At 46.3% G+C, this 26790-nt stretch overlaps 1 protein-coding gene across 1 annotated transcript in view; it reads right to left on the reverse strand.

Moving 5' to 3' along the window:
- LOC135219744 (mucin-5AC-like) overlaps positions 1-26790 on the reverse strand; it is a 59258-nt gene that overhangs the window by 4252 nt on the left and 28216 nt on the right. The window contains exons 30-39 of the mRNA XM_064256777.1: positions 21521-21991; positions 20819-20874; positions 12824-12953; positions 12111-12214; positions 11516-11651; positions 2279-2746; positions 1441-1496; positions 1043-1172; positions 603-734; positions 337-440 (exon numbers count right to left, since the gene is read on the reverse strand). Coding sequence (XP_064112847.1) covers positions 337-440; positions 603-734; positions 1043-1172; positions 1441-1496; positions 2279-2746; positions 11516-11651; positions 12111-12214; positions 12824-12953; positions 20819-20874; positions 21521-21991 — 1787 coding nt within the window. The remainder of the gene's footprint in view (positions 1-336; positions 441-602; positions 735-1042; positions 1173-1440; positions 1497-2278; positions 2747-11515; positions 11652-12110; positions 12215-12823; positions 12954-20818; positions 20875-21520; positions 21992-26790) is intronic.

Below are 26790 nucleotides of genomic sequence, written 5' to 3' on the forward strand. Positions count from 1 at the left end.
TAAAATGAGTTACTATGCATATAACTTTTCAGTTTTACTTGAAATATTCTCTAGCATAAAAATACGATACAGGCACCTATAACTAATAAAGCTTCACAATGCATTTTACCATAAAACTTGAAAATACTAAAGAACAACTGATAGAGTAATGCTTTTTTCAAAATTTAATTTGACCATATAAACTATGTATACATATCATAAAATGTTAGCTACTGGAGAAAGATATGATATAAAAGTCACAACATGTTGTCAAGTATTTTCTAAATTTTGTAAAATTTATTTTCTTCAACTACTTGCAACATTTCTTTGGTGTAAATCTTATATAAATAAACCTACCTTTCATTGAATTTCTGCAATATCTTGGGCAATGAGTAATTAGTGGAGCAATCTGCACTTCCATTGTGGCATCCTTCACTAAGTACAACTGTGTCTAGCATGATCTTCAAAAGCGAGTAAAATGGACATATCAGTGTTAAAAGATCAAGTTGTCAAAAGAAGCTTAGTTCAAAAAAATAAAGAAACAAAATGAATTCTTAGGGTAATACCAAGAATCATTCCATAACATATTTGAGGAAAACTGATTAAATAATAAAAATTTCTACCTGAATGATTGGGTTGCTGGGTTTTGCAGGATATGTGAGAAGGAAAATGATCATATCTTCGTCCCCATTTTGGGATACTGATGGAAGCACAACCATTAAACTTAACCCAATGTGGATGTCATGGCTATAGCTCTGAAATGATAAGTGCCCCCAATAAAATCATTAGATGTGAAGACTGACAACTTCCAAAATTACTATAAAATAAGAGAACTGGATAGTACAACTTTATAACTTATGTTGTAACAGCAAAACTATTAGGATATTTAATAAAACAGATTCCTATATAACTTATCAATATTTTTATATCAAATACATACCAGAATAACCTCAAAAATTTTTCAGCTCCAACAAAGGCTTCACGAAGGCAAATAGAAAATTATATGTACTTTATTATTTTCATAATAAACTGTCAATTTTTTACAGAATCTAAAAATCATTACCTTATTGGGGGCTACTTCCAATGTGCCAGAATAACTTGTAAAGTACCAAAATGAATCATTATTCAGTGAAGAAATATTTTGGGTAATTATAGTTTCTGCCACAGAAAATCCATTCTCACTCTCTTGTAACCTGTTCAGTAAAATTTAAAAATAATCAACAAAACTATGATGCATTAAATAAGTATCTAAATATAACAAGTTATTCAAAATGTAAATTTGTGAGGACAATGCGTTTGAAACTTTAGGTCAACAAACATAATACAACAATAAGTTTCTAAAACATTAACATCAATTACAAAAGGAAAGTTAAGTTTTTGTAGGCCTCAAAATGAAAGGTAAGTTTTTGTAGTCCTAATTAATTTTACAATGAAAGAACCAGAATCTTAGATCTACTTAACCTTTTAAGAACCCTGCTGAGATCATCCTCATGAAATGTATTCTCAAGAACAACTTCCTGTAAAAGAAATGAGAAAGCCAATCAGAATATTTTCATTGAATACTCAGAGGGAATAGAAAACAGACTGGATTAGAGTAGCTATATAAACTATCAAAATAGTAAGTCAATACAACCTAAGGAAGCTCTTACGTGTCATTCAGGATCTAAAAATTATGGTAAAGATATATCTCAAATATTCTGATAATTTGTTGCTGATCATATGGGATGCTTGTAACTTCTAATCTTATCACACTCAAAAGATGCCTGATTATGTATGTTCCTCTCTTTGCTGACATTCTCTTAACTTTGTAACTGGCTATTTTTCTGTTGAATTAGCATGGACCATCTGTTAGGATGTATTAAAATTCTGCATTATGATCAGTAGTAGTGTATAATGGTCATGTTAAAGCTTTCTGTAATAAATAAGGGATTTTGACGAAGGAAAAATCTATTTCTGGGTGATTGGCTCGTGTCGCCCTGTGAAATAATCCTTAAGTTCATTATTTCTTGGTAAATAACCTAATAATTACCAGAGAAAAAATAAAATCAAGAAAATGTCAGTAAAACTGACTCGCTCACTCTATAAAAGAAGTGTTGGTATGGTAACAGGGGCGAGTGAGATCACTACCACGAACCATTTGCCATTTAGACATTCCACCTCAAAATCCCCACCTGAGAGAGCCGAGTCCATAATCAGTGAGAAAAGGAGCATATACATATAGTACACTGTTTATTGATGTTTCACACTGTCTCTACAATAAAAATTTTACTCGACATATTTAAGTATTATTTAAACTTACCTGTGTCTTATTCATACTTTCCTCATCACAGTCAGCATCAACTTGCTCGTGAATTTGCACAATAACATCAACATGTTCATCAAGGAGTGGAACAACAGTGGTCGTTGTTGTTTGTGCTTCAGTGGTTGTTGTTGCTACTGAGGATGTAGTGCTTTGTGAGGGTATTGTGGCAACTGCAGTTGTTGAGGTTGTAGGGACTGTAGTTGTTGAGGTTGCTGTGGGAACAGTAGTTGATGAGGTTGTTGTGGAGATAGTGGTTGATGAGGATGTTTTGGGGACAGTAGATGAGGATGTTGTGGAACCTGTAGTTGTTGAGGTTGTTGGGACAGAGATTGATGATGTTGGCCTTATGGAGGTAGTTGTAGATGTCACAGGCACAGCAGAGGTTGTTGAGGAAGATGATGATTCACTAGTGCTTGGCAAATATGTTGTTGAAGTTGTTGATGTTTCTTCAGTCGTGTCTGGAGGCTGTATTAAAAAATGTATTAGAAATAAAAGTCTTGTCTGTAGTAATTACATAAACTAATACACAGTTCAATATAACTGATCATATCTATACATACAAAATAATCTAGTTTCATATAAACAAAGACAGAAAATAGTCATAGAAAAATGAAAACATTTAGAGAAAATTTCTCAAATGTCAAAATCTGTATATATAACATAATTAATCTCTTCATTTGCTACTGTCAAATCATTTATGTTTTCACAACACATTTTTCTTGTTACACAAGAAATCTTTTGATGAAATACCATTTATAAAATCTGGACCTTCACATGAATCAGTTAACCAGACTATGATTATGTAACATTAGTATTTCTGGGCTCAGTTCGTGTCGTTTCATGAAATAATCCTTAAGTTCATTATTTCTAGGTAAATGATACTAACATTATACCAGAGAAAAAATAAAATCAGGAGGATGTCAGAATAACTGACTCGCTCACCCTAAATAAAAGAGTGTCGGTATGTAGCTGGGGCGAGTGAGACCACTACCACGAACCTCTTGTCATTTAGAATTCTCCTTCATCAAAATCCCCCTCATGAGAGAGCTGATACACAGTCGGAGTCAGCAACTACTACTACTACGCATGTACCACGCCGACTGCAACGCCTCTGGTGGCCATCCTTTTTCGTTAGCGAACTTGGAGAACACGTGATTTTGAATCCTGTATTTTGTGCTCTTTCCTCTGGATTTTTATGCACCATGGAAGTAGCAGCTATCGCCACAGCTAAGTTAAGTACCCTGAAAGGTTTAAATCAAGTTTTTTGTCAGCCAGGAACTATTTTTACCGTTTTTTAGGTCCGATAATAGTCACCTGGTCTGGCGCATGGCGACCTAGCCGGCTCGCCTCATGTTCGGTTAGATTCCTCGGTTTTTTACCTTTATTGTGGGTTCTATCACGTGATACACAAGTTCCCGATATATATATATATATATATATATATATATATATATTATATATATATATATAGGTATATATATATTTTACATCGTTTTATTCGGAAATCCTTTGCCTATTCCTTAGATTAGTGTTCATGCATGCATGTCTCTTTGTCTAGGTGTTTAGGCTTATGAGTGATTCTTTTTATGTCTTCTAGTCCAGCATCCTGGCTATTGCCCTCCATCTTACGTGTCGGCTAAGGCTAGCTTTTGGGCAGTCGCCCTGTTTTTCTTCGGGAAACTAGCCTACTTCTCCTGGACATCCTCTTTCTCTCTCACTCGTGATTTCCCTCTCTCTCTTTTTACGATGTAAGATGTAATTTTATTTAGGGGTTTGCATGTTAGGGCGATCAGCTAGCCTAGGCGTTTTTGTTGCATTATCACCTTTTGGTCCACCTGCGATCAGTTAGTTGCATTATCGCCTTTTGGTCCTTTCGAGCTCACGTGGTCGCTCGACCTAGGCAGTTTTGTTGCATTCTCACCAGCTGGTCCACATGCGATCGCGTTGAGCCACTGGTCACCCTAGTCCCAGTCCCCTTCCCCTCCTCCCTTACGGAGGGGGGGTCTGTCCTTGCTTGCTTACGGTCGCTATAGCAACCATCCGAGCTCCACTCCCCCCTCCCCCCTGTTAGGGGGGTCACGGGAGTTTTGGGACAGCAGGGAGTACTGCTGGATCGCACATGTTCTCTTTGAGCTTCAGAGGGGCTCAGGTGTGATCAGGGAGGGGTTGGCCACCCCCTCTGTTTGCATCAGTTCTTCTCCGGCATTCTTATGCTATGATTCCTCTTCCCCCCCCCTCCTTACTTCTAGTTATAAATCCCTTCGTCTGCTGATGGAGCGCCTGCTTGTTATCCGGGCGCCCTGGCGGTTGACGGTGGGGTAGCTGGCTCCACCAGCTATAGTAAGGGAAGAGGTATTGGTCGATCTTACATGCTTTCCCCGTTATGTACTATGTCCCTTTGTCTGCTGACGGAGCGCCCGCTTGCTATCCGAGTGCTCTGGCGGTTGGCGTAAAGGTTCTTACAGCGGAGCTACATGCTCCAACCTATTTAATTTAATTTATTTAGTTTTAAATTATGGGTAATCCTCTCTCGTTCTCCGGCGTGGTGTACTACTCTTTGAAACTCATTGATGGGTGTATAAAAGTATCTGGTTTACCTACTCCTCTCCGGTGTACTCCGGGGTATTCAACCAGTTACCAGGTCCCATGGACCTTCTTCCACTCGGATTACAGGGGGGAATTATGCCCAAAAATTTTACTACTCCGGCATGCAACGGAGCATTATAAGTGGTCCTGTTAGTGTATAACGTTGATACTTATGTATCTATCCACTTACAGGCTACCAACTGTCAGGAGGCCGGATGTAATGCCGTCCTCCAGGACCCCTGCGGACACGAGGTCTGCAGGTCTCATGCTCCCTGCACTGTCCGCCACAACGAGCTGATCGTCTGGCACCACGAATCCTGCTCCATCTGCTATGAGCTGGTGGAACAGTTTTCGGACGGAGTAAGTATATACCGGCGTAGCGTTTTCCTCTTACTGGTATATACTTTCACATAAATTTGGAGTATAGTGTTATATGGTTATACGCGTCAAATGTTAATGATTCGTCCTCGGGGATTCGTTGTAAGGATTACAATGACCCTCTCTTACAGGCTGCCGCCGTAAACGATGCCGCGTCGACTACCCTCAGAGCCTGGGTAGGTGGCTTCGGTAAGAACGCGCCGAAGGGGCAGCCTTATATCTTAGACAAGAAGATGGCTGTCCAAATCTTCCCAGGCGGCAAGTCGACTGGGTATGTGCACCCCACCGCGGCAGCTCCGATGATCGCCACCATCCAGCAACAGGTGGAGCAGGCCCTGATGGAAGGCGGAGGCCAGGATATCTCAGCGGACGTCGCGACTCTAGACCTCAACGTAGAGCCAATGGCGGTAGGTGGGAGTGAACTATTGGTTGAGGTAGGATTGTTGGGCGCCCAAGGGGTTCCCTTGGACGCTTCTGGATCTTCTTCTCCTGTCCCTTCATCTTCATCTTTCCAAGGCTTCACGGGATCAGAGATCCCTGCTAGGACGCCTACTGCCTCAGTAGTCCCCAAAGTCAAGGGACAAAGAGAGCATAAGACCCTGCAGAGAACGTCGTCTAAGAAGACGTCGTCTTCTTCATCTTCCCATAAGTCCACGGTTCACCATCCCGGGGCAGAGAAGGCGAAGACCTCTTCTTCGCACTCAAAAGGGTCAAGAGGTAAATCCTCTAAGGAGAAGGCCCGCGCTCCCGCCGAGCCAGTACCTTCTCCCTCTGCTGGAGCTCCTCCGGTGACCCCTGTCGGGGCCAGTCCTGTTGGTCCCTTCGACCCTGTTGCTTTTACGGCAGGGGTCATGCAGCAGGTAGGAGACATGGTCGGATCTATGATGAACACAAGATTCGACCAAATGTTTTCGCAGATCTCTACCACTTTGACTCAGTCCGGCCAGTCGATTCAGAATATTTCTGATCGTCTGGTGGACCAGGAGAATCGGTTGGCAGGGCTGAGCCAAGCACCTTAAGCCATTCTCCCTATAGCAGGCGCCGGAGTTGCTCGTTGCCTGACTATAACACCCTTCCCACCTTCTCTATGAGCAATCCTTGGAGGGTAGCAGCCTTTGCTCCCTTCAAGGATGGCATGATCTCCATCCCGGACTATGGAACTTGTCGTATCGAGGACTTCGAGTTCCATCCCACCGGCCTACAACCTCCTTTTATGGGGTACGCTAGGCTAATGGAGGCAGCCTTGAATAGAGAAGACAAGAACCCTAAGGAGACTGTTTTGTACAGTCGGAATCAGGCTCAAAGGGAATGGGTACGTTGCCTGGAGGATTGGGACTGTACTAACACCAAACTCCAGGCATTTCAAAGTCCTTTTACGATCTTTGCTACGGAGGAGGAGGCACCACTCCCCTTCACAATTAAGATAGCAGAGATCACAATACAAGCTGCTATGAAGGATGAACCCCTTCCTCAGCTTAAGGAATCAGACCCAACGTCCCCTCTCTTTCCAGCTTTTGGGGAACTCTGGGAAGACCTGCCAGCTACTTTCACGGTAGGAAAACTCAAACCGGACTGTGCCATGGATCAGTTTGGTGAGAGACTCCCTAGGCTACCGGATAACCTTATCCAAGCCGAATTCGAGGCGAGGACAAGGTTAGGCAGGACTCTGAATTCGCTAGTGATGACAGAGGTTGCTGCACAGACTTACGGTACGGAGCCTCTATTTAAGCTCCTAGCAAAGTCACAAACACAAACGGTACAGTTGGACCTGTACGCGTTTGTGGTAGCCAGAAGAAATTGTAGGAAACATGTCCTGCAAGAAGCTACAATTCGGCATGAGCCGAACAAGCTGCTTTCCTCCACCATCTGGGGGGCTGACCTCTTCCCAGAATCAGCTGTGAACGAGGTACAGCATGAAGCAACTAGACTTAACCAAAGTCTAAGAGCTCGCTGGGGTCTTTCCAGCAAGAGGAAACCAGAGAATCCTCCTGCTAGCACTAAGAAGTTAAAGAAGACCAAGAGGTTCCAGCCATATCAAAAGCAGCAGCAGCAACACTTTGTACAAGCAGTTCCAGTCTCTCAGCCCGCACAACCGGCAACTGCAAAAGGGCAAAACCAGCCCATCCTCCTGTTGGCTCCACAAAACCAACCCTCGACCTCCTATGCGGTTTCCCCGGCTTTCAACCCTCTTTTTGAAAGTCAAGCCTTCCAAACCATTAACAGGTTTGCAAGGGGAAGCAGAGCTAGGGGTTCCTTTCGTCAGAGGGGTGGCGGAAGGGCAACCAACAGGGGGAAGCACTTCCGTGGAGGGCGCGGAGCACGCCCTGCACAACAGCAGTGAGAACCCTCAGGTAGGAGGGAGGCTGTTCCTCTTCCGTCACAGGTGGGGGTTCAGCAATTGGGCACAGAGCATTGTGTCCAAAGGGCTGGGATGGAGTTGGTTCAAAGGTCCCCCTCCATCCAAATCATTCCTTCAACTACCAACAAAGGAATTGACAGATTATGCGCAAGAGCTCCTTCAGAAAGGGGTAGTGTCAAGAGTCAAGCATTTAAAGTTTCAAGGACGCTTATTCAGCGTGCCAAAGAAAGGCTCATCAAAAAGAAGAATAATCTTAGACTTGTCCCGGCTAAACTTATTAATTCGTTGCGACAAGTTCAAAATGCTGACCATCTCGCAGGTGCGGACCTTACTTCCCCGTGGGGCCGTCACCACCTCTATCGATCTTACAGACGCATACTATCATATCCCAATAGCGAGAGACTTCCGGCCATACCTAGGCTTCAAGTTGGGAGACCAGGCATTCTCTTTCAAAGTGATGCCCTTTGGGCTGAACGTAGCCCCCAGGGTATTCACGAAAATAGCGGAAGTAGTAGTCCAACAACTGAGATCACAAGGGATAATGGTAGTAGAGTACCTCGACGATTGGCTGATTTGGGCAACAACTGTCGAGGAATGCCTCAGAGCCACAAACAAAGTAATCCAGTTTCTGGAACATCTGGGGTTCCAAATAAACAGGACGAAGTCCAGACTCACTCCGGAGTCTCGTTTTCAATGGCTCGGCATTCAATGGGACTTGACCTCCCACACTCTGTCAATTCCGTCGGTCAAAAGGAAGGAAATAGCCAAGTCAGTAAGGCAATTCCTCAAATGCAAACGAACGTCAAGGAGAAACCAGGAAAGGATCCTAGGTTCACTCCAGTTTGCATCAGTAACAGACGTTCTTTTGAAAGCAAAACTGAAGGACATAAATTGAGTTTGGCGCTCAAGAGCAAATGTCAAATCTCGAGACAAGTTGTCAGTAATCCCGCAGATTCTTCGCAATCATCTCCGGCCATGGGCGGAGACAAGGAACCTGTCCAAATCAGTTCCTCTCCAGTTTCCCACTCCGGCGCTGGTTATTCACACAGACGCCTCTCTAAGTGGGTGGGGAGGATATTCCCAATTCAAGAAGGTTCAAGGAACTTGGTCATCTCAGTTCCGCTGGCTTCACATAAATGTACTGGAAGCCATGGCAGTATTCCTCACTCTGAAGAGGCTTCTACCAGCAAAGAACTCTCATATAAAGCTGGTTTTGGAGAGCGCAGTAGTAGTACACTGCATCAACAGGGGAGGATCCAAGTCAAAGCATGTGAACCATGTCATGATAGCCATTTTCTCTCTAGCAACCAAGTACAAATGGCATCTATCCTCCACCCATCTAGCGGGAGTAAGGGACGTGATAGCGGACGCCCTGTCTCGGTCAGTTCCTCTAGAATCAGAGTGGTCCCTGGACAAGAGCTCATTCCAGTGGATACGCTGGAGCGTTCCAGTGGATACGCTGGAGCGTTCCAGGTCTCCAAGTAGATCTCTTCGCATCTCAAGCGAACCACAAGCTCCCTTGCTATGTGGCCCCCAACCTGGACCCTCTGGCCTATGCCACAGACGCCATGTCCATAGATTGGAATCAGTGGAAGAAGATATACATCTTTCCTCCAGTGAATCTTCTATTGAAAGTCCTGAACAAACTCAGGACATTCAAGGGACAAGTAGCTCTAGTAGCCCCGGACTGGCCCAAGAGCAACTGGTATCCTCTGCTTCTGGAATTGGGTCTCCGACCTCGACGGATACCCAATCCCAAATTATCTCAGTCAGTACAAATGAGGACTGTGTTCGCTTCCTCGGGAATTCTCCAAACCCTAGCTTTATGGATTTCATGAAGTTTGCAGCTAAGAGAGATGCTAATATTGATCCTCAAAATATTCTTTTCTTAGAATCAGATAAGAGAGAATCAACTTTGAGGCAGTATGATGCTGCTGTTAAGAAGTTAGCAACTTTCCTGAAGGAAACGAACACCAGAACCATGACAGTCAACCTGGCTATATCCTTTTTCAGATCTTTATTCGAAAAAGGATTAGCAGCATTAATATTACAACTAATAAGTCAGCTTTAAAGAAAATCTTTCAGTTTGGTTTTAAAATAGACTTAACAGACTCCTACTTTACATCTATTCCCAAAGCCTGTGCGAGGCTTAGACCTTCTGAAAGACCTACTTCAGTTTCATGGTTCTTGAATGACGTTCTCAAGCTGGCTTCAGACACTGACAACGTTTCTTGTACATATATAATGCTACTGAGGAAAACTCTATTCTTACTAAGTTTGGCCTCAGGAGCCAGAATATCAGAACTGTCGGCGCTTTCCAGAGATGTTGGACATGTAGAATTCCTCCCCTCAGGAGAAGTTTTACTATCTCCAGATCGTGGTTTTCTGGCAAAGAATGAGGATCCTTTGATGAGGTGGGCCCCTTGGAAGGTCATCCCTCTTCCACAAGACACTTCTCTCTGTCCGGTGATGACCTTACGAGCCTTCATGTCCAGGACATCCTCTACATCCTCAGGCCCCTTTTCATGAGGGAAAAAGGTGGTACTATTTCAATAAAGGGAATTAGGCAACAAATTCTCTACTTTATTAAACAAGCAAATCCTGAATCATTCCCCAAAGCCCATGACATCAGGGCAGTAGCCACCTCCATTAATTATTTCCAGCATATGAACTTTGATGACTTAAAGAAGTATACAGGCTGGAAATCGCCGACAGTTTTTAAGCGTCATTACTTAAAGTCCTTGGAATCTTTAAAATTTCCGGCAGTGGCAGCGGGAAACATAGTTTCCCCTGACACTGTTCAGTAGTTGTAGTTGAAGATCCAGATCTCCTTTCTACCTGCCTCAACTAATAATGCACCTAACCTACCGTTATGCTCTTTGGGTCCTTCAGCCTTAGCTGCTTAGGAGGATACTTATAGTGGTGTGTCCCTTATTTTTTTGCTAGGGGCACCCACAACTATATTGTATATATTAACTGTAACCATCCTTGTTACTCCCCTTATTTTTATGCTAGGGAAGAACACCAATATTTTTGAGACACTTAACATAGTTTTCATTCACTTTTATGTAACTTTCAGTGAGTGTTCTTCTTGATGCATTAAATTTTGAACCTCACTTGTATTATATAAGTTATCATAAGTTAAAGTGTAGTTTTAAGGTTAACTGTATATATTTATTTCATTAGTTCAAGTTAACTTTACTTTATGATAACTTGTAAGTCTCAATCAAATTATATTTACTCCTTTTTACTTTCTTTGTTTTATTGAGACCTTTCTCTCTTTTATTTTCCCAATCTTGAGCTAATTCTCTGGTACTATTTCACGAAGCGACATGAACTGAGCCCAGAAAAGGGATTTTGACGAAGGAAAAATCTATTTCTGGGCAAGGGTTCGTGTCGCCCAGTGAAATCCCCCCCTGTTCCCCGCCCTGCAGCCCAAGATTGGCATCTAACGACAAGGATGGCCACCAGAGGTGTTGCAGTCGGCGTGGTACATGCGTAGTAGTAGTAGTTGCTGACTCCGACTGTGTATCAGCTCTCTCAGGAGGGGGATTTTGATGAAGGAGAATTCTAAATGACAAGAGGTTCGTGGTAGTGGTCTCACTCGCCCCAGCTACATACCGACACTCTTTTATTTAGGGTGAGCGAGTCAGTTATTCTGACATCCTCCTGATTTTATTTTTTCTCTGGTATAATGTTAGTATCATTTACCTAGAAATAATGAACTTAAGGATTATTTCACTGGGCGACACGAACCGTTGCCCAGAAATAGATTTTTCCTTCGTCAAAATCCCTTATATGTATATTATTTTGAATAATATTATTGGAAACTAGCTTTTTATAATTTCGTCTTTATTTAATGAACATATTAATGCATCTACATCTAAAAAAGTATAATTTCTTTTACTCACACAATCTATTTCTTCTTCAATATCCTTAATAGAAGTAATGTTTACATATTTTCTTTCAAATGGTTGAACACTTGATAACATTTGAATGTGCTCAGTCAATGAAGATGTACTTGTGTTCAAATCTAAATCATTAACACTGAAAGGAAAAATTGTAAAACATAAATAGTGAAATTATTGCACAATTATATTATATAATAATACATTACACATCAGCACACAATCAACATTAACACAATTTTCAAGAATTCTTATGAGTAAAATGAGTTACTTTGCATGTAACTTTTCAGTTTTACTTGAAAGATTCTCTAGCGTAAAAATATGATACAGGCACCTATAACTAATAAAGCTTCACAATGCATTTTACCATAAAACGTAAAAATACTAAAGAACAAATGATAGAGTAATGCTTTTTTCAAAATTTAATTTGACCATATAAACTATGTAGGTATACATATCATAAAATGTTAGCTCCTGGAGAAAGATATGATATAAAAGTCACAACATGTTGTCAAGTATTTTCTAAATTTTGTAAAATTTATTTTCTTCAACTACTTGCAACATTTCTTTGGTGTAAATCTTATATAAATAAACCTACCTTTCATTGAATTTCTGCAATATCTTGGGCAATGAGTAATTAGTGGAGCAATCTGCACTTCCATTGTGGCATCCTTCACTAAGTACAACTGTGTCTAGCATGATCTTTAAAAGTGAGTAAAATGGACATATCAGTGTTAAAAGATCAAGTTGTCAAAAGAAGCTAAGTTCAAAAAATAAAGAAACAAAAAATGAATTCTTAGGGTAATACCAATGAATCATTCCATAACATATTTGAGGAAAACTGATTAAATAATCAAAATTCCTACCTGAATAATTGCGTTGCTGGGTTTTGCAGGATATGTGTGAGAAGAAAAATGATCATATCTTCTTCCCCATTTTGTGTTGCTGATGGAAGTACAACCATTAAACTTAACCCAATGTGGATGTCATGGCTATAGCTCTGAAAAGATAAGTACCCCCAATAAAATCATTAGATGTGAAGACTGACAACTTCTAAAATGATTATAAAATACAAGAACTAGATAGTACAACTTTATAACTAATGCAAGTAACAGTAAAACTATTATGATATTTAATAAAACAGATTCCTAAAAAATTTATCAATGTTTTTATATTAAATACTGGAATAACCTCAAAAAAAATTTTTTTTAGCTCCAATTAAGGCTTTACAAAGACAATTAGAAAACTATATGTATAATATTATTTGCATAATCAACTGCCAGTTTTTTTAGAGAATCTAAAAAACATTACCTTATTGGGGGCTACTTCCAATGTGCCAGAATTACTTGTATAGTACCAAAATGAATCATTATTCTTTGGAGAAATATTTTGGGTAATTATAGTTTCTGCCACAGAAAATCCATTCTCACTCTTTTGTAACCTGTTCAATAAAAAATAAAAGTAATTAACAAAAATATGCTGCATTAAATAAGTATGTACAAATAACAAGTTGTTCAAAATGTAAATTTGTGATGACAATGCATTTGAAACTTTAGGTTAACAAACATAATTCAACAATACAGGCAGTCCCCAAGTTATGACGGGGGTTCCGTTCTTGAGATGCGTTGTAAGCCAAAAATCGTCGTAAGCAGGAACATTGTCAAAAATCCTAAGAAAACCTTACTTTTAATACTTTAGGTGCATTCAAAACTATGTAAACTTCATTCTTATTGCATTTTTCATAAAAAAAACCCTTTAAATATTGATTATTTTGCATTTATGGTATCATATTTCATCTGCCAGAGCAGCGTTTGTAGGCGTCGTAACTCTGGAACATGCGTCGTAACCCTGGAACATGCATCGTGACCCTGGAAATAATTTCTGATGAATATAATTGAAAAGCGTTGTAACCTCAGAACGTCATAAGCCGAGACCGTCATAACCTGGGGACTGCCTGTATAACAATTTGTCGAAAATTCTATTTTTCCTAACTATACAAACCTGAGGTCCTTTAACAATAGGAAGGTACTTAGCGGCAGCTGAACCGGTCGTAAGCTTCGAACAAGGGGGTTCGGTAGTTAACTACTTGTCCGGCAGTTAGCGGTATGCTCGACTGTGAGGCGAGGAGTCACTTTGCTTGAGGCCCAGGAAACGCAGATTGAGTGGTGGCATGAGGTGGGACTATATGTAAAGGACCACAGGTTTGTATAGTTAGGAAAAATACAATTTTCAACAAATTGTTATTTGTTCCGATACGGAATACAAACCTTCGGTCCTTTAACAATAGGAAGACTCACTTATTGGTGGGTGGAATCTGAGTCTTATGATCAGACTGGTGTTCGTCCTACCTTGGATTCCCTCCCTGGTCGTAAGAGCAGAGGGGGGGATCCTACCCTCTGCCCAGCTGATCGGGGTGTGCACCGCAGGATCAGTGGTCAGACTTCTGAACCAAATTATAAGAGGGAGGCAAGCGTACCTCTTATAGATAGCAAAAAGCAAAAACTAGTTCCTACTTCAAGAGCCAAGGTAAAGTTATGGGTTTGTCTCTTGTTGGCTTCCACTCGCCCCCTTGTTGGGGAGTGGTGGATAAACACTTCTTCCCCTACTGAAAGGGATAGAAAGGGGCTTGGTTGTGTAGCTTACCTGCATCGACCTCCTGTTCAGCGTAGTGACGACAGCGGCCCTCTGCCCACAGGTAGAGGAGAAGAATGAAGGATGAAGAGAAGCCAGTCACACTCTCTTTCACTCGTCCATTCATACAGTCACACAAGGATGCGATGCTGTTCTGTCTGCTCGGGTGCTTGGTAGACTACACAACTTGTTGAGCAGCCACCACGGGTCCCAAGGAAAAAGTGTCCAAGGACCTGTGGGTGATATCCCGAAGGTAGAATGAAGTGAAGTTGGTCTGGTTGGCCCAAACCCCTGCCTTCAGAACCTGTGCCAGGGAGAAGTTCTTGCGGAATGCAAAGGTTGGACCAATACCTCTGACTTCGTGGGCTCTCGGACGAAGGGTACGGATGTTGTCACTGCCAGCTGTCTCGTACGCCCTCCTGATCACCTCACGCAGCCAGAAAGAAAGAGAGTTCTTGGAAACTTCCTTCTTGGTAACCCCGGTGCTAACGAAGAGTTGTCGACACTCAGGCCTGAGTTGCTGAGTTCTCTTCAGATAGCACCATAGCGCTCTCACTGGACAAAGCAGCATCTCATCCACATCATTATCGGTGAAATCCTTCGGGAGGGGATCGTGAATGACTCGAACCGGTCGTCAGGGACTGAAGGATTCTGAGTCTTCGCTACGAAGTCTGGGACGAAATCGAGCGTCACAGATCCCCATCCCCTCGTATGTTTTACATCGAAAGAAAGACCATGAAGTTCCCCTACTCTCTTCGCCGATGCCAGGGCCAGCAAGAAGAGGGTCTTGAGGGTGAGATCCCTGTCTGACGACTCTCGGAGTGGCTCGAAGGGTCTGCGAGTCAAACTCCTAAGGACGAGAGTCACATCCCATCCCAGGGGCCTGAGTTCCCTGGGTGGGCAAGACCTCTCGAAACTCTTCATCAGGAGGGAGATCTCAAAAGAAGAGGAGATATCCTCACCTTGCAGTTTAAGGACTAAGGCCAGGGCTGCTCTGTAGCCCTTAACTGCAGAGACGGAGAGGAGCTTCTCTCGGCGAAGGAAGATGAGGAAATCCGCTACCTGCTGAAGAGAGGCTCTGAGAGGAGAGAGACCCTGTCCACGACACCAACCACAGACGACGGACCACTTCCCCTGGTAGACAGCTGCAGAGGACTGTCTGAGATATCTGGCCATCTCTGTCGCTGAGCTGTGAGAAAAGCCTCTCGCTCGCAAGAGATGGTGGATAGAAGCCAGGCATGAATACACAGGGACTCGACAGACTGGTGGTACCGTTCTACGTGTGGCTGGCACAGGAGGTTGTGCCAGGGGGGAATTTCTCTTGGCGCTTCGGCAAGCAGAGCCAGCAGGTCCGGATACCAAACGGCTTGGGGTCCTTTGGGTGCCAGGATCATCCGAAGGTTCGCAGTGATCAGCGCCCTGCTGATCACTTTGGGAATCAGACAGAACAGGGGAAAGGCGTAGAAAAAGAGGTTGTCCCATGGATGCTGAAGAGCGTCCTCTGTGGCTGCCCATGGGTCCAGCACAATCGAGTAGAAAACCTGGAGTTTTCTGTTGTGCTGGGTGGCGAACAGATCCGTGACTGGGCACCCCCACAGGTTGAAGAGCCTTTCCGCCACATCTGGATGAAGGGACCATTCGGTTCCTATCACCTGATCCCGACGACTGAGCTTGTTGGCTACCACATCCCTCTTGCCTGGAATGTAGCGAGCCAACAACTCTATTGAGTGTGTCACGGCCCACTCTTGCACCTGCAACGTCAACTGGTGCAGCGGGAGGGACACTAGGCCCCCTGCTTGTTGACGTATGCCACTACTGTGGTGGTGTTGTCGCACATCAGCACCACTGAGTGTCCCACCAGACGGTCCCGGAACTCTTGGAGAGCGAGGAACGCTGCCTTGAGCTCCAGGACGTTGATGTGAAGGTGCTTGTCGCAATGGTCCCACACACCTGCAGTCAGTAACTCCTCTAGGTGTGCGCCCCATCCCTCGGTCGATGTGTCTGAGAAGAGCAGAATCTCCAGGGGGGGGAGTGCAAAGAGGCACTCCTCTTACGAGGTTCCCGTCGTCCAGCCACCAGGCTAGGTCCTGCCTCACCTCCTCCGTGAGGGACATGGGGAAGAAGGGAGGGTCCCTTGCCTGTGACCAACACTCCTTTAGTCTCCACTGAAGAGACCGCAGGTGAAGACGCCCATGAGGGACTAGCTTCTCGACAGACGACAGGTGGCCGATCACGACTTGCCACTGCTGAGCTGGTTGCTCCTGTAGAGACAGGAACTGTCTTACTGCCTCCCTGAACCTGCTGATCCGCAAATCTGCTGGGAAAACTCGCCCTGCTGCCGTGTCGATCAGCATGCCCAGGTACTTCATCCTCTGCTAGGGTTCGAGCTCTGACTTCTCGTAATTCACAACGATTCCCAGATTGCGGCAGAATTCGAGGAGTCGATCTCTGTCCTGCAGCAACTGCGAGCGAGAGCTCACCAGGACTAACCAATCGTCGAGATACCTCAAGAGACGTATCCCTACCGAGTGGGCCCAAGCTGACACCAGTGTGAACACTCGCGTGAACACCTGTGGGGCTGTTGAGAGACCGAAACAAAGTGCCCTGAATTGGTACACCGTCCCGTCGAGGATGAAGCGGAGGTACTTCCTGGAGGATTGATGGACTAGTATCTGGAAATATGTGTCCTTCAAATCCACAGAAAGCATGAAGTCGTTCTCCCTGATGGAATCGAGCACCGAACGTGCTGTTTCCATCGTGAACCGAGTCTGGCGAACGAATCGGTTCAAGGGAGAGAGATCTATCACCGGGCAACAGCCCCCCCGAAGACTTCTCCACAAGGAAGAGGCGGCTGTAGAAGCTCGTTTGCTCAGCATGGCTTCTACTTCCTGCTGAAGCATCACATCCTTGGTTGAGCCAAGAACGTAGGTTTGCAGATGGACCGGGTTGGAGGTGAGGGGTGGCCGAGACTTGAAGGGTAGTAGATACCCCTCTCGAAGGACGTTTACTATCCAGGTCTCCGCACTGTAGCACTGCCATGTTGCCCAATGGCTCGCCAGGCAACCCCCACTTCCGGCAGCAGGTGAGGGGGAACGCCGTCTCTAGCGTTTCCCACCTCTCTTCGACTTCTTCTTCCCCGCCCCCCTTCGTGAGAAGGAGGGCTGGGAGGAGGGCTGGTGATGGTTGCTCCTTGAAGAAGTTGAAGGCAGAGTCTTTCCTTTGGGCTTCGACGATGCGACCATCTTGGCCGCAGAGGAATCGCTAACCAAACTCTAAGGCTTGGCCGCAGTAGCTTGAGGCTGACGCCTTCGAGACTGCCTGGTGTACTAAACGGTCACTGTCGTCAGTGCGCCGTCTTTCCACTGCAGCGTCCACCATCTCTCCTGGGAAGAGAGAGGAGGAACTCTGCACCGGTCCATTGCAAAGACCCAGAGCCACCTCACGCCCGGCCGCACTCTTCACTCGGGTAAGAACAGTGTCTCTACGCCGGAGAACCAGGTTGGCCATCTGGTGGGCCAGGTAGGCGATAGCCCTACCCCCAGATTGGCAGTCTCACGAAAGCCGGGTCCCTTTGAGGAGTGATGTTCCCTAAGGAGGCCACGGTTTTCGACACTGTGAGGGACCACAGGTCGAGCCATGAGACTGCTTGGATTGCTGTCATTGCGGTAGACTCCAAGGCAAGTGCCACCTGCTGCAAGAACCGACAGGAGCTGCGGCAGAGACACCCCCGGAGTTAGCCTGGCTAGCTCCGGGTTAACCTGTTTGGGCGGCAGAGGGTTCTCTGAAGGCACATAAAAGCGCCTCTGTTGCGGTAGAGGTGGAGGAAGGAGCTTAGCAGACCTACCGGACCGAAGCGAACACTTCTGTCCGGAGACGAGAGCGTCTACTTGGCCTAGTACGCTGTTAGCCAAGGCTGATTGCGGCAGACCCACTGCCGTCCTGGGTTCCTTCTTAGGTCTGCAGAATGCCTCCAAGCCCGATGTGGGTTCGATAGGTGGGAACGGCGATCCTTCTCCGAGGTCGTTGTGCTGACGAATCAGCGCAATTACCTCCGCGAACGACCTCTGGCTCTCGGGAGTGACTGCATCCTGTGGAGACGGACTATCAAGCCCTTCCAACAAGAATGCCTCCCGAGACCCTCCTCCTTCCATGGGAGGAACCACGACAGACCCCTCCTGGTCTCCTCCTACCACTTGCGTATACGATCTGGTTGGTCCGAGGACCGTGCCAGGTTCGTAGGGCATCGTGGCAGGATCGTGAGGGGCGCTCCCCTCGTGGTCGCTCCTGATCGCCTCGCTCTCCCCGGTAAAGCCTGAGGAAGTTGAAGGGATCGAATAGGCAGACCTGACACTCCCCCCGCACACACCGGCTCTGTAGGCCTGATCGAGCAGCTCTCCTGGGGAGAGTGGCTGGACCGAGAACAGCGGCAACGGTCCCGAGTGTCAGAAGAGCTGCTGCTGGTCCCCCTCTCTGCCCGGTCCCGGTAGGAGCAGCGGTCAGGGGACCTGCAGAGTCCGCTGTCGTGGTGGGAGTGAGGCCTATTCTCATGGCGTGTCACGCGGCTTGGACCAGCTGAGGCTGGTTCAGGTGGCCGAGGGGACCACTTCCTTGCCTCAGCCCACGAGCGGTCTGGGACTGTCGCGTCAACCCTGGGTACCAGTGCGCCGCCACGAGAGCGATCACTGGTCTGATGAGGGTCACCTGAGCGACCCCAGGCAGTCTTCCGCCCCGTGCCTGGATCCTGGCGCCAAGAGAACTCGGATGCCTGGGTCTTGGCTGTCCGATCACCCGCAGGTGACCGAACACTTGGTGACTCGCGAACGAGAGTCCAAGACGGTACCTGGCGCTGAGACAGAACCTCTGGCGATAGGTGAGGAGGTGCCGGTGTTAGCCGACACTCCTCGGGTCCCCGTCATCTTCTTCCTTGCGGAAGGAGAGACGGGCCCCATTCCCGAAGGAACAGGAGGACCGACGGAAGTCCCAACCGTCCTACCGGAGTGGGACGGGCCCTTAGAAGTCTTGGCACGAGACTTCTTAGGGGAGGAGGAGGCAGCCTTCTTCTTCGGCTTTGGGGCCTTAGAAGTTGAAGGGGAAGCAGTGGCAGGCGATGACGACGAAGAAGACGATGAAGACGAAAACGACACCTTCCTCCTCTTCCTCTTCCTCTTCGTCAGCTTCCTCAGCACCACTGTCAGGTCTTCCATCCAGGACAGAGCAGGGGCAGTTGCCGAAGCAACAGGGCCCGACTGCACTTGTCCGGAAGGAGCTGGGGTGGGAGCAGCAACACCACAGGCAGGAACGACGGTGGCAGGAACTGGTACCAGGGCTGGAGTGGCAACAAAGTCAGGAGCAGGAGGCGGGGCAGGAACCGGCAGCATCCTCTGGACAGGAGGCAGGTCTAGCGGAGTGCTCTTGCGACACCGGAAGTCCGGGGCTGCAGCAGGAGCGATGAATCCAGGTGGCAGCGTAGCAGTAGGCAAGGAAACCTCTGGCAGTGGAGCCTGCACAGCGGCTGTTGGGGTCACCGTGGCTACGTGCTGCGTGTATACCAGGTGAGGCGGAGCTGTAGCCTGGCATGGACACCGTCGTGGTAGTCATGGTGGTTGGCCCGTGCGTTACCGGCATGGCCCCTCTCGCCAGATGACTCAGCAGCCCCTGGACCGTCGGTGTCCCTTGTAGCCCCAGCGAGTACCAGGCCCTACCGAGATCGTCGCTCGTGGTCAGCAAGTCTGAGGAAAGAAAAGTCGGGTAGATTAGTGGGGGGGTCACCCCTCGCCCGGTGGGGGGGACAGTTCCCAGCCCGAGCGAACGGAGGACCCCGAGTACAACTGGATGTCGGGGTATCTCGTCCCCTCCTCTACACTTGACTGATCGAGGGAGGAGAGGGAGCGAGAAACCTCCCCTGAAAGGGAAGGAGCCATACGAGGGAGCTGAGATGGAGGGAGAAAGGAGGAAGACATGTCAGTAATCAAGGGCGTAGCCGGAGTCCTCCTCCGACTCCTTAGCCGGCATCCGCAGCTTCCTCCTCCCCCAATAGCGCTCCCACTGTGCCTCCAACCAAAAAATACATGTATCACATCTCGGTGCGAGAGCATTCACGCCTTCTACACCGAGTGCAAAAATCATGAGGATCAACCTCCACAGAAGAGCGGAAAGCCCCACACTTACGGCCCCCAATACCCGGGCATAATCTACAGTTGATGGGGGGGCGAGGGGGTTTCTCCGGCTCTTGTTGTACTATTTCCATTACAAATGAAAACAAAAGCAGACACGTACTTACTTTTATACTTGTAAATACACACAAGTAAAAGAAAAAGCGAAAAAGTCTTCACGCAGTGAAGCAAACCAAGCATACGACAGAAGCGGGCAGAGAGACGAAGAGCAGCACGTCCATCCACTAGCGCGGCCGAAAGCAAAGTGACTCCTTGCCTCGCAGTCGAGCGTACTGCTAACTGCCGGACAAGTAGTTAACTACCGAACCCCCTTGTTCGAAGCTTACGACCGGTTCAGCTGCCGCTAAGTACCTTCCTATTGTTAAAGGACCGAAGGTTTGTATTCCGTATCGGAACAACAAATGTTTCTGAAACATTAACATTAATGAAAAATGGAAATGTAAGTTTTTGTAAGCCTAATTAATTTTACAATGAAAGAGCCAGAATCTTAGATCTACTTAACCTTTTGAGAACCCTGCTGAGATCATCCTCATGGAATGTATTCTCAAGAACAACTTCCTGCAAATGAAATGAGAAAACCAATCAGAAAATTTTAATTAAAAACTCAAGAGGGAATAGAAAACAGACTGGATTAGAGTGCGTAAATGTACTGTCAAAATAGTATGTGAATACAACCTAGGGAAGCTCTTACATTTCATTAGGGAATTGAAAATTGTGGTACATAAATATATAGCTCAAATATCCATGAATTTGTTGCTGATCATAATGGATGCTTGTAACTTCTATTCTTAAGGCTCTCAAAAGATGCCTGCCAATGTATGCTTCTATTGGGAAAGTTAGTCATAGGACACAGATACACATGTTTAGTATCTTGTCTTTCAAATGTTTTTTTTGTTTTTTCTTTTACTGACATTCTCCTAACTTAGTAACTGGCTATTTTTCTGATGAATTAGCATGGACCATCTGTTAGGATGTATTCAAATTCTGGATTATAATTAGTAGTAGTGTATAATGTTCCTGATAAAACTTTCAGTAAAAAATAAAAATAATAATTATAAAACCATTTAGCTATGCTTATTGAGGGACAATAGTCCATAATCAGTGAAAAAAGGAACATATCATACACTGTTATTGTGACTGATGTTTCACACTGTTTCTACAATAAAAATTTTACTTGACTCATTTGAGTATTATTTATGCTTACCTGTGTCTTATTCATGCTTTTCTCATCACAGTCAGCATCAACTTGCTCGTGAATTTGTACAATAACATCAACGTGTTCATCGAAGAGTGGAACAACGGTGGTTGTTGTTGGTGCTTGTGCTTTGGTGGTTGTTGTTGCTGCTGAGGATGTAGAGCTTTCTGAGGGTACTGTGGTGCCTGCAGTTGTTGAGGATGTAGGAACTGTGGTTGTTGAGGTTGTTGTGGGGACTGTAGTTGTTGAGGTTGTTGTGGAGATAGTGGTTGATGAGGATGTTTTGGGGACAGTAGATGTGGATGTTGTGGAACCTGTAGTTGTTGAGGTTGTTGGGACAGAGGTTGATGATGTTGGTATTATGGAGGTAGTTGTAGATGACACAGGCACAGCAGAGGTTGTTGAGGAAGATGATGATTCACTAGTGCTTGGCAAATATGTTGTTGAAGTTGTTGATGTTTCTTCAGTCGTGTCTGGAGGCTGTATTAAAAAATGTATTAGAAATAAAAGTCTTGTCTGTAGTAATTACATAAAATAATACACAGTTCAATATAACTGATCATATCTATATTTCCAAAATAATCTGGTTTCATATGAACATAGACACAAAACAGTGTCATAGAAAAAATTAAAACAGAGAAAATTTCTCAAATGTCGAAATCTGTATATATAACATAGTTAATATCTTCTTTTGCTACTGTCCAATTATTTATGTTTTTACAACACATTTTTCTTGTTACACATGAAATCTTTTGATAAAATACCATTTCTGGGCTCAGCCTGTGTCGCTCCGTGAAATATTTCCTTTAGTGTTCATTTCTAAGGTAAAATATTGCTATAATTACCAGAGAAAAACTAAAATAGTAATACCAGAGTACAACTGGCTCCCTCACCTTTAATAAAGGTGTCGGTATGGTATCTGGGGTGAGTGGAAACCACTACCAGAGGTCCCTTGCCATTTAGACTCTCCCTTCCTCAATATCCCTCGTCTACAGAGGAGCCGATCCAAGGCCCTGCTACCCGCTACTACTACAACTAGCGCCTTTGTTTTCATTCCTTTCCTTTCGATAGCATCGTTCACACCACACGCGTTCTTTCCTTGTGCTGTGTTTTCCGTCTGGATTTATTCACTTTTGTTCATCATCATGGATCGTCAAGCTTCTGCATCCAAGTTAAGTACTGCGTTTAATGTTTGAGATAATTTTGAGACGGTTTTTGGCATATTAAGCCAAGTTATCTTAGGTTATATGTGAGAGCGGTAGCACGTGCATTGCCGTTCCCACGCCGCCTTCTCTTGGCTCGCCAGCCGCGTGATGATTCCCTGCTTTCTTGCACCAATTGGTCTCCCATACTAAATGGTCTCGATTGCACTTGAGCAGTACCCTATTTAAATTTATTTTAAGATGCATTTGCCATTGATGTGTTTATTTTATTAGTCCGTTCACGGGGGATATCCTACTTCCGAACTGCATGCTTTTGGTCGTGGCGTACGCTTTCCTTTCTTGCATGGAAGTTGTCATATCACCCTTGTTTACCAGTAAGATAGCATCTTTAGACTCGATTGCTTTTAGAAAGGACCCTAGTTCCTTTGTAGCCCATTCCGTCCTTGAGCCACCCTGGCCGTTTGCTCCTCGATCATTCGTTACGTCATCTAGGCTAAGACGCTCTGAGTTTCTAGGCTAGCATTTCCATCGTTGGATTTCGCTTAACCTAGTTTCTCAAGGACCATTCCTTTCTCTCTCGCTCCATATTTATTTCGCTCCCATCCCCCGTGTTAGGACAGGATATTTATGTTATGTGTTACTTTCTTGTAGCCGGCACCTAGTTGGCCTATAGGCCTTCTTGGATTGACTGGCCTCTCACACCGCATGACTGTTCACCCGGCTGAGAGTGTTTCCAGTCGATCGCGTACGAGCCACCCTGCTACCGACCCCTCTCAGTTCCCCCCAACACCCCCTCGCTCACTCACTTCGGTGGAGTGACGACTCGCTCACGCTACCTCAGATAGCCATCTGAGTCATCCATGGGGGAGAAGGGGGTTCACTGGGGGGTACACTCGGTGAGCAGGCCTGCCGTACTCTGCGCGCTGCTAGTGGTGTAGAGGGGGAACCCTGCTCGACCGAGCCATTGTTGGCCACCAGGCGTGGGGGAGTGGGACACACCCCGACCCACTAGGTAGTGTATCCCTCTCACTATCTATGAAGCCCACCCTTCCCCACCTTGCTCCGGCGGCCTCAGGGCTCTGGCGCAAGCCGGACCTGACCTCGAGATAGCTATGCTTCTTTGGATATGTGAAGGCTCCGGCCTGTCTATGGGATTACATTTTGCATGCATGGTTTATTACACATAATATAACATCCGCATTCTGTTGTAAGTGTTTATCTTACTATATCCAGTTATTTACCCGGCGGAGTCTCCAACTCCGCCAGGTATTTAACCATCCCACCCTGTTACGTCCCGCTCTTCACCCTGTATCTGATTTTGGGTTATATCCCTCACTCTGGCACATGGAGGACAGCTTGAATCCACTTAATCGGTCAGATTTTGTAACCCCAGCCTTGCCGGAGCTGCAGTGGAGTCACTCTTAGTTCCCATTATCTGCCTAGGATGTGCTTATGAGTATACATGGGGCGCCGGAGCTAGTAGTAACAGGGTGATATGTTATCGTCCTTGATATATGCTGATGCCGGAGTTACACCGGCAGCATTAGTATACCGCACACAACCACGGACCTGCTCCGGAAGGTTGTTGATTATACTCATGTATCATTTGACTTACAGGTTACCTGTTGTCTGGAGGAGGGGTGTAACGCCGTTCTCCAGGAACCCTGTGGGCACGTGGTCAGCCGGGCACATGCCGGCTGTGCAGTTCGCATGGAGGATTACGTGGTCTGGCACCACGAGAACTGCATTATCTGCTATGCTTTGGTTAACGAAGCCACCTCCGAGGTATGTAACACTCCGGTCTCTTCATAATGATGCAATGAGAATCAATATACTGTAATATACACTATGATACTAGGTTAAGTCTATCTCTAGTGTTAAGTATTAATAATAACCCTTCTTACAGGGAGCGCAGGCAGTCTGAGAAGCTGCCTTATCCACCCTGAAGGCATGGGTTGGCGGTTTTGGACGGAACTCCGCCAAGGGTCAACCCTACATCCTGTCCCAGGACATGGCCACCCTTATCTTTCCAGGGGTGAAGAAGGGATCCGTGGTGGACCCTGAAGTGGCCGCTCCTCTGATCGCCAGGATTCAGGAAGCAGTCGCACTCCCGACGGAGGAAGACATCGCAGAGGAAGTCGTGGGGAACGTGGCAACCCTCGACTTGGACCGCAAGCCCATGGCTATCGACGACATGGGCAATGGTAAGGGTGGTAGCGAGGCAGGTTTGGTAGGGGCTCAAGGGTTGTCCTTGATTCCATCTTTGGCTTCTTCTCCTTCCACTTCTACTTCCTTCCAGAGGTTCGCCGATAGACTTCAGTCGGTCAAACCGAAGTCTTCATCGGCAGTCCCTAAAGTTAAAAGCAAAACGGACTTCAAGTCTAAGCAAAAGTCCCTGCCGAAGAGGTCAGGAACCAAGCTTGTCACTATGCCACCGGCTCATAACCCCGGGGCTGTCAAGCCAAAGGTCACTCCCCCACCAAAGGGGTCAAGGACCAAGGTTCCTAAGAGAAGGCTCAGCCTTCCTCCTTTGACCCTGATGCATTCTCGGATAGCATCATGCAGCGGATGGGCAACATGGTTGGGGACTTGGTCCAGTCCAAGTTCCAAGAAATGTTTGCCCAGCTGTCAAACACACTGGAAGTATTGGGACAAACTATCCAATCCTTGTCGGAGAGGATAGTAGCCCAGGAAAACATGATGTCTGGTCTCCGAGACAGTATGGCAGCAGGACAGGCACAGTCTGGCCAAGCAACTCATGCATTGCTGATGCCGGACTCGTCAATCTCCCTCCATTTAAACCAAACAACCCATGGAGGGTAGCAGCACACGCTCCGTTCGCAGAGGGTATGCTGACTATTGAGGGTTGTGGAACTCAAAGGCTAGAGGACTTCAAGTTCTATCCTGAGGAACTCCAGCCCCCTTTCATTGGCTATGTCCGTCTTAACGGATGCCGCCATGAGCAGGGAGGATAAAGTCCCGAAGGAAACAGTAATCCTCCCCCGGGACCAAGCCCAACAAGTTTGGCGCCGAAACCTAGATGAATGGGAATGCGTAAACACAAAAGTCACTGCATTCAACAGCCCGTTTACAATCTTCACTGTAAACGAGGACACCCCGTTGCCATTCATCTCCAAAGTGACAGAGTCCAGGCAGTCCTGAAAGACGAGCCTATGCCTCAGCTCCGGGAGACGGATCCGACTTCCCTTCTGCTCCCCGGATCAGCTGAGTACTACTCGAATGCTCCTGCCACCTTCTCAGTGGGCAAACTCAAGCTGGACTGCAGTAACACGCTGTTCAGCGAGAGGTTGCCTAGACTATCAGAAGCCCTGATTCAAGCTGAATATGACACTAGGATGAGGCTCAGCAGGTCCCTCAGTTCGCTGACTATGACTGAGAGGCGTCTCTTATCTACAGACAAGAGACGCTATTTAAAATCATGGCTAAGTCACTACTGCATACAATGCAATGTGACTTGTATGATTTCATGGTAGCTCGGCGTAACTGTCGGAAGCATGTTCTGGCGGAAGCCACTATCCGCCATGAACCGAACAAGCTGATCACCTCATCCATATGAGGCACGGACCTCTTCCCCGCCTCCGCTGTGAACGAGGATCTGTTCAAAGCATCTAGGGTTAACCAGAGCCTGAAGATTCAATGGGGACTCGTGTCCAAACGCAAACCCGAGTCCACTGGATCGAATCCCAAATCAAAGAAGAGACCTAGGAAGTTCCAGCCCTTCCAGGCTCCCCAACAGACTTTGATGCAGGCGGTTCCGGTACCTCAAGTACCACAACCGTCGACATCCAAAGCACAGCCGCAACAGCAGTTTGTGCTTTTAACCCAGCCGGCACAATCTCAGGCTTTGACCTCCTTTGCAGTTTCTCCAGCCTATAATGTGACCTAAGAATCACGGTCATTTCAGGCATTCAATAGGTTCGCTAGAGGCAACCGAGCTAGGGGTCCCTCCCGTCAGCGGGGCACCAGAAGAGCCACCAACCAGGGCAAAGGTTTCCGGGGAGCACGAGGTGGCCGCCCATCAGCAAATCAGTGAGACTCCCCAGGTAGGAGGGAGGCTGTACCTCTACCGACATCGGTGGGGGTTCAGCAACTGGG

The sequence above is a fragment of the Macrobrachium nipponense genome, chromosome 20 (assembly GCF_015104395.2).
Source record: "Macrobrachium nipponense isolate FS-2020 chromosome 20, ASM1510439v2, whole genome shotgun sequence".
NCBI lineage: Eukaryota > Metazoa > Arthropoda > Malacostraca > Decapoda > Palaemonidae > Macrobrachium > Macrobrachium nipponense.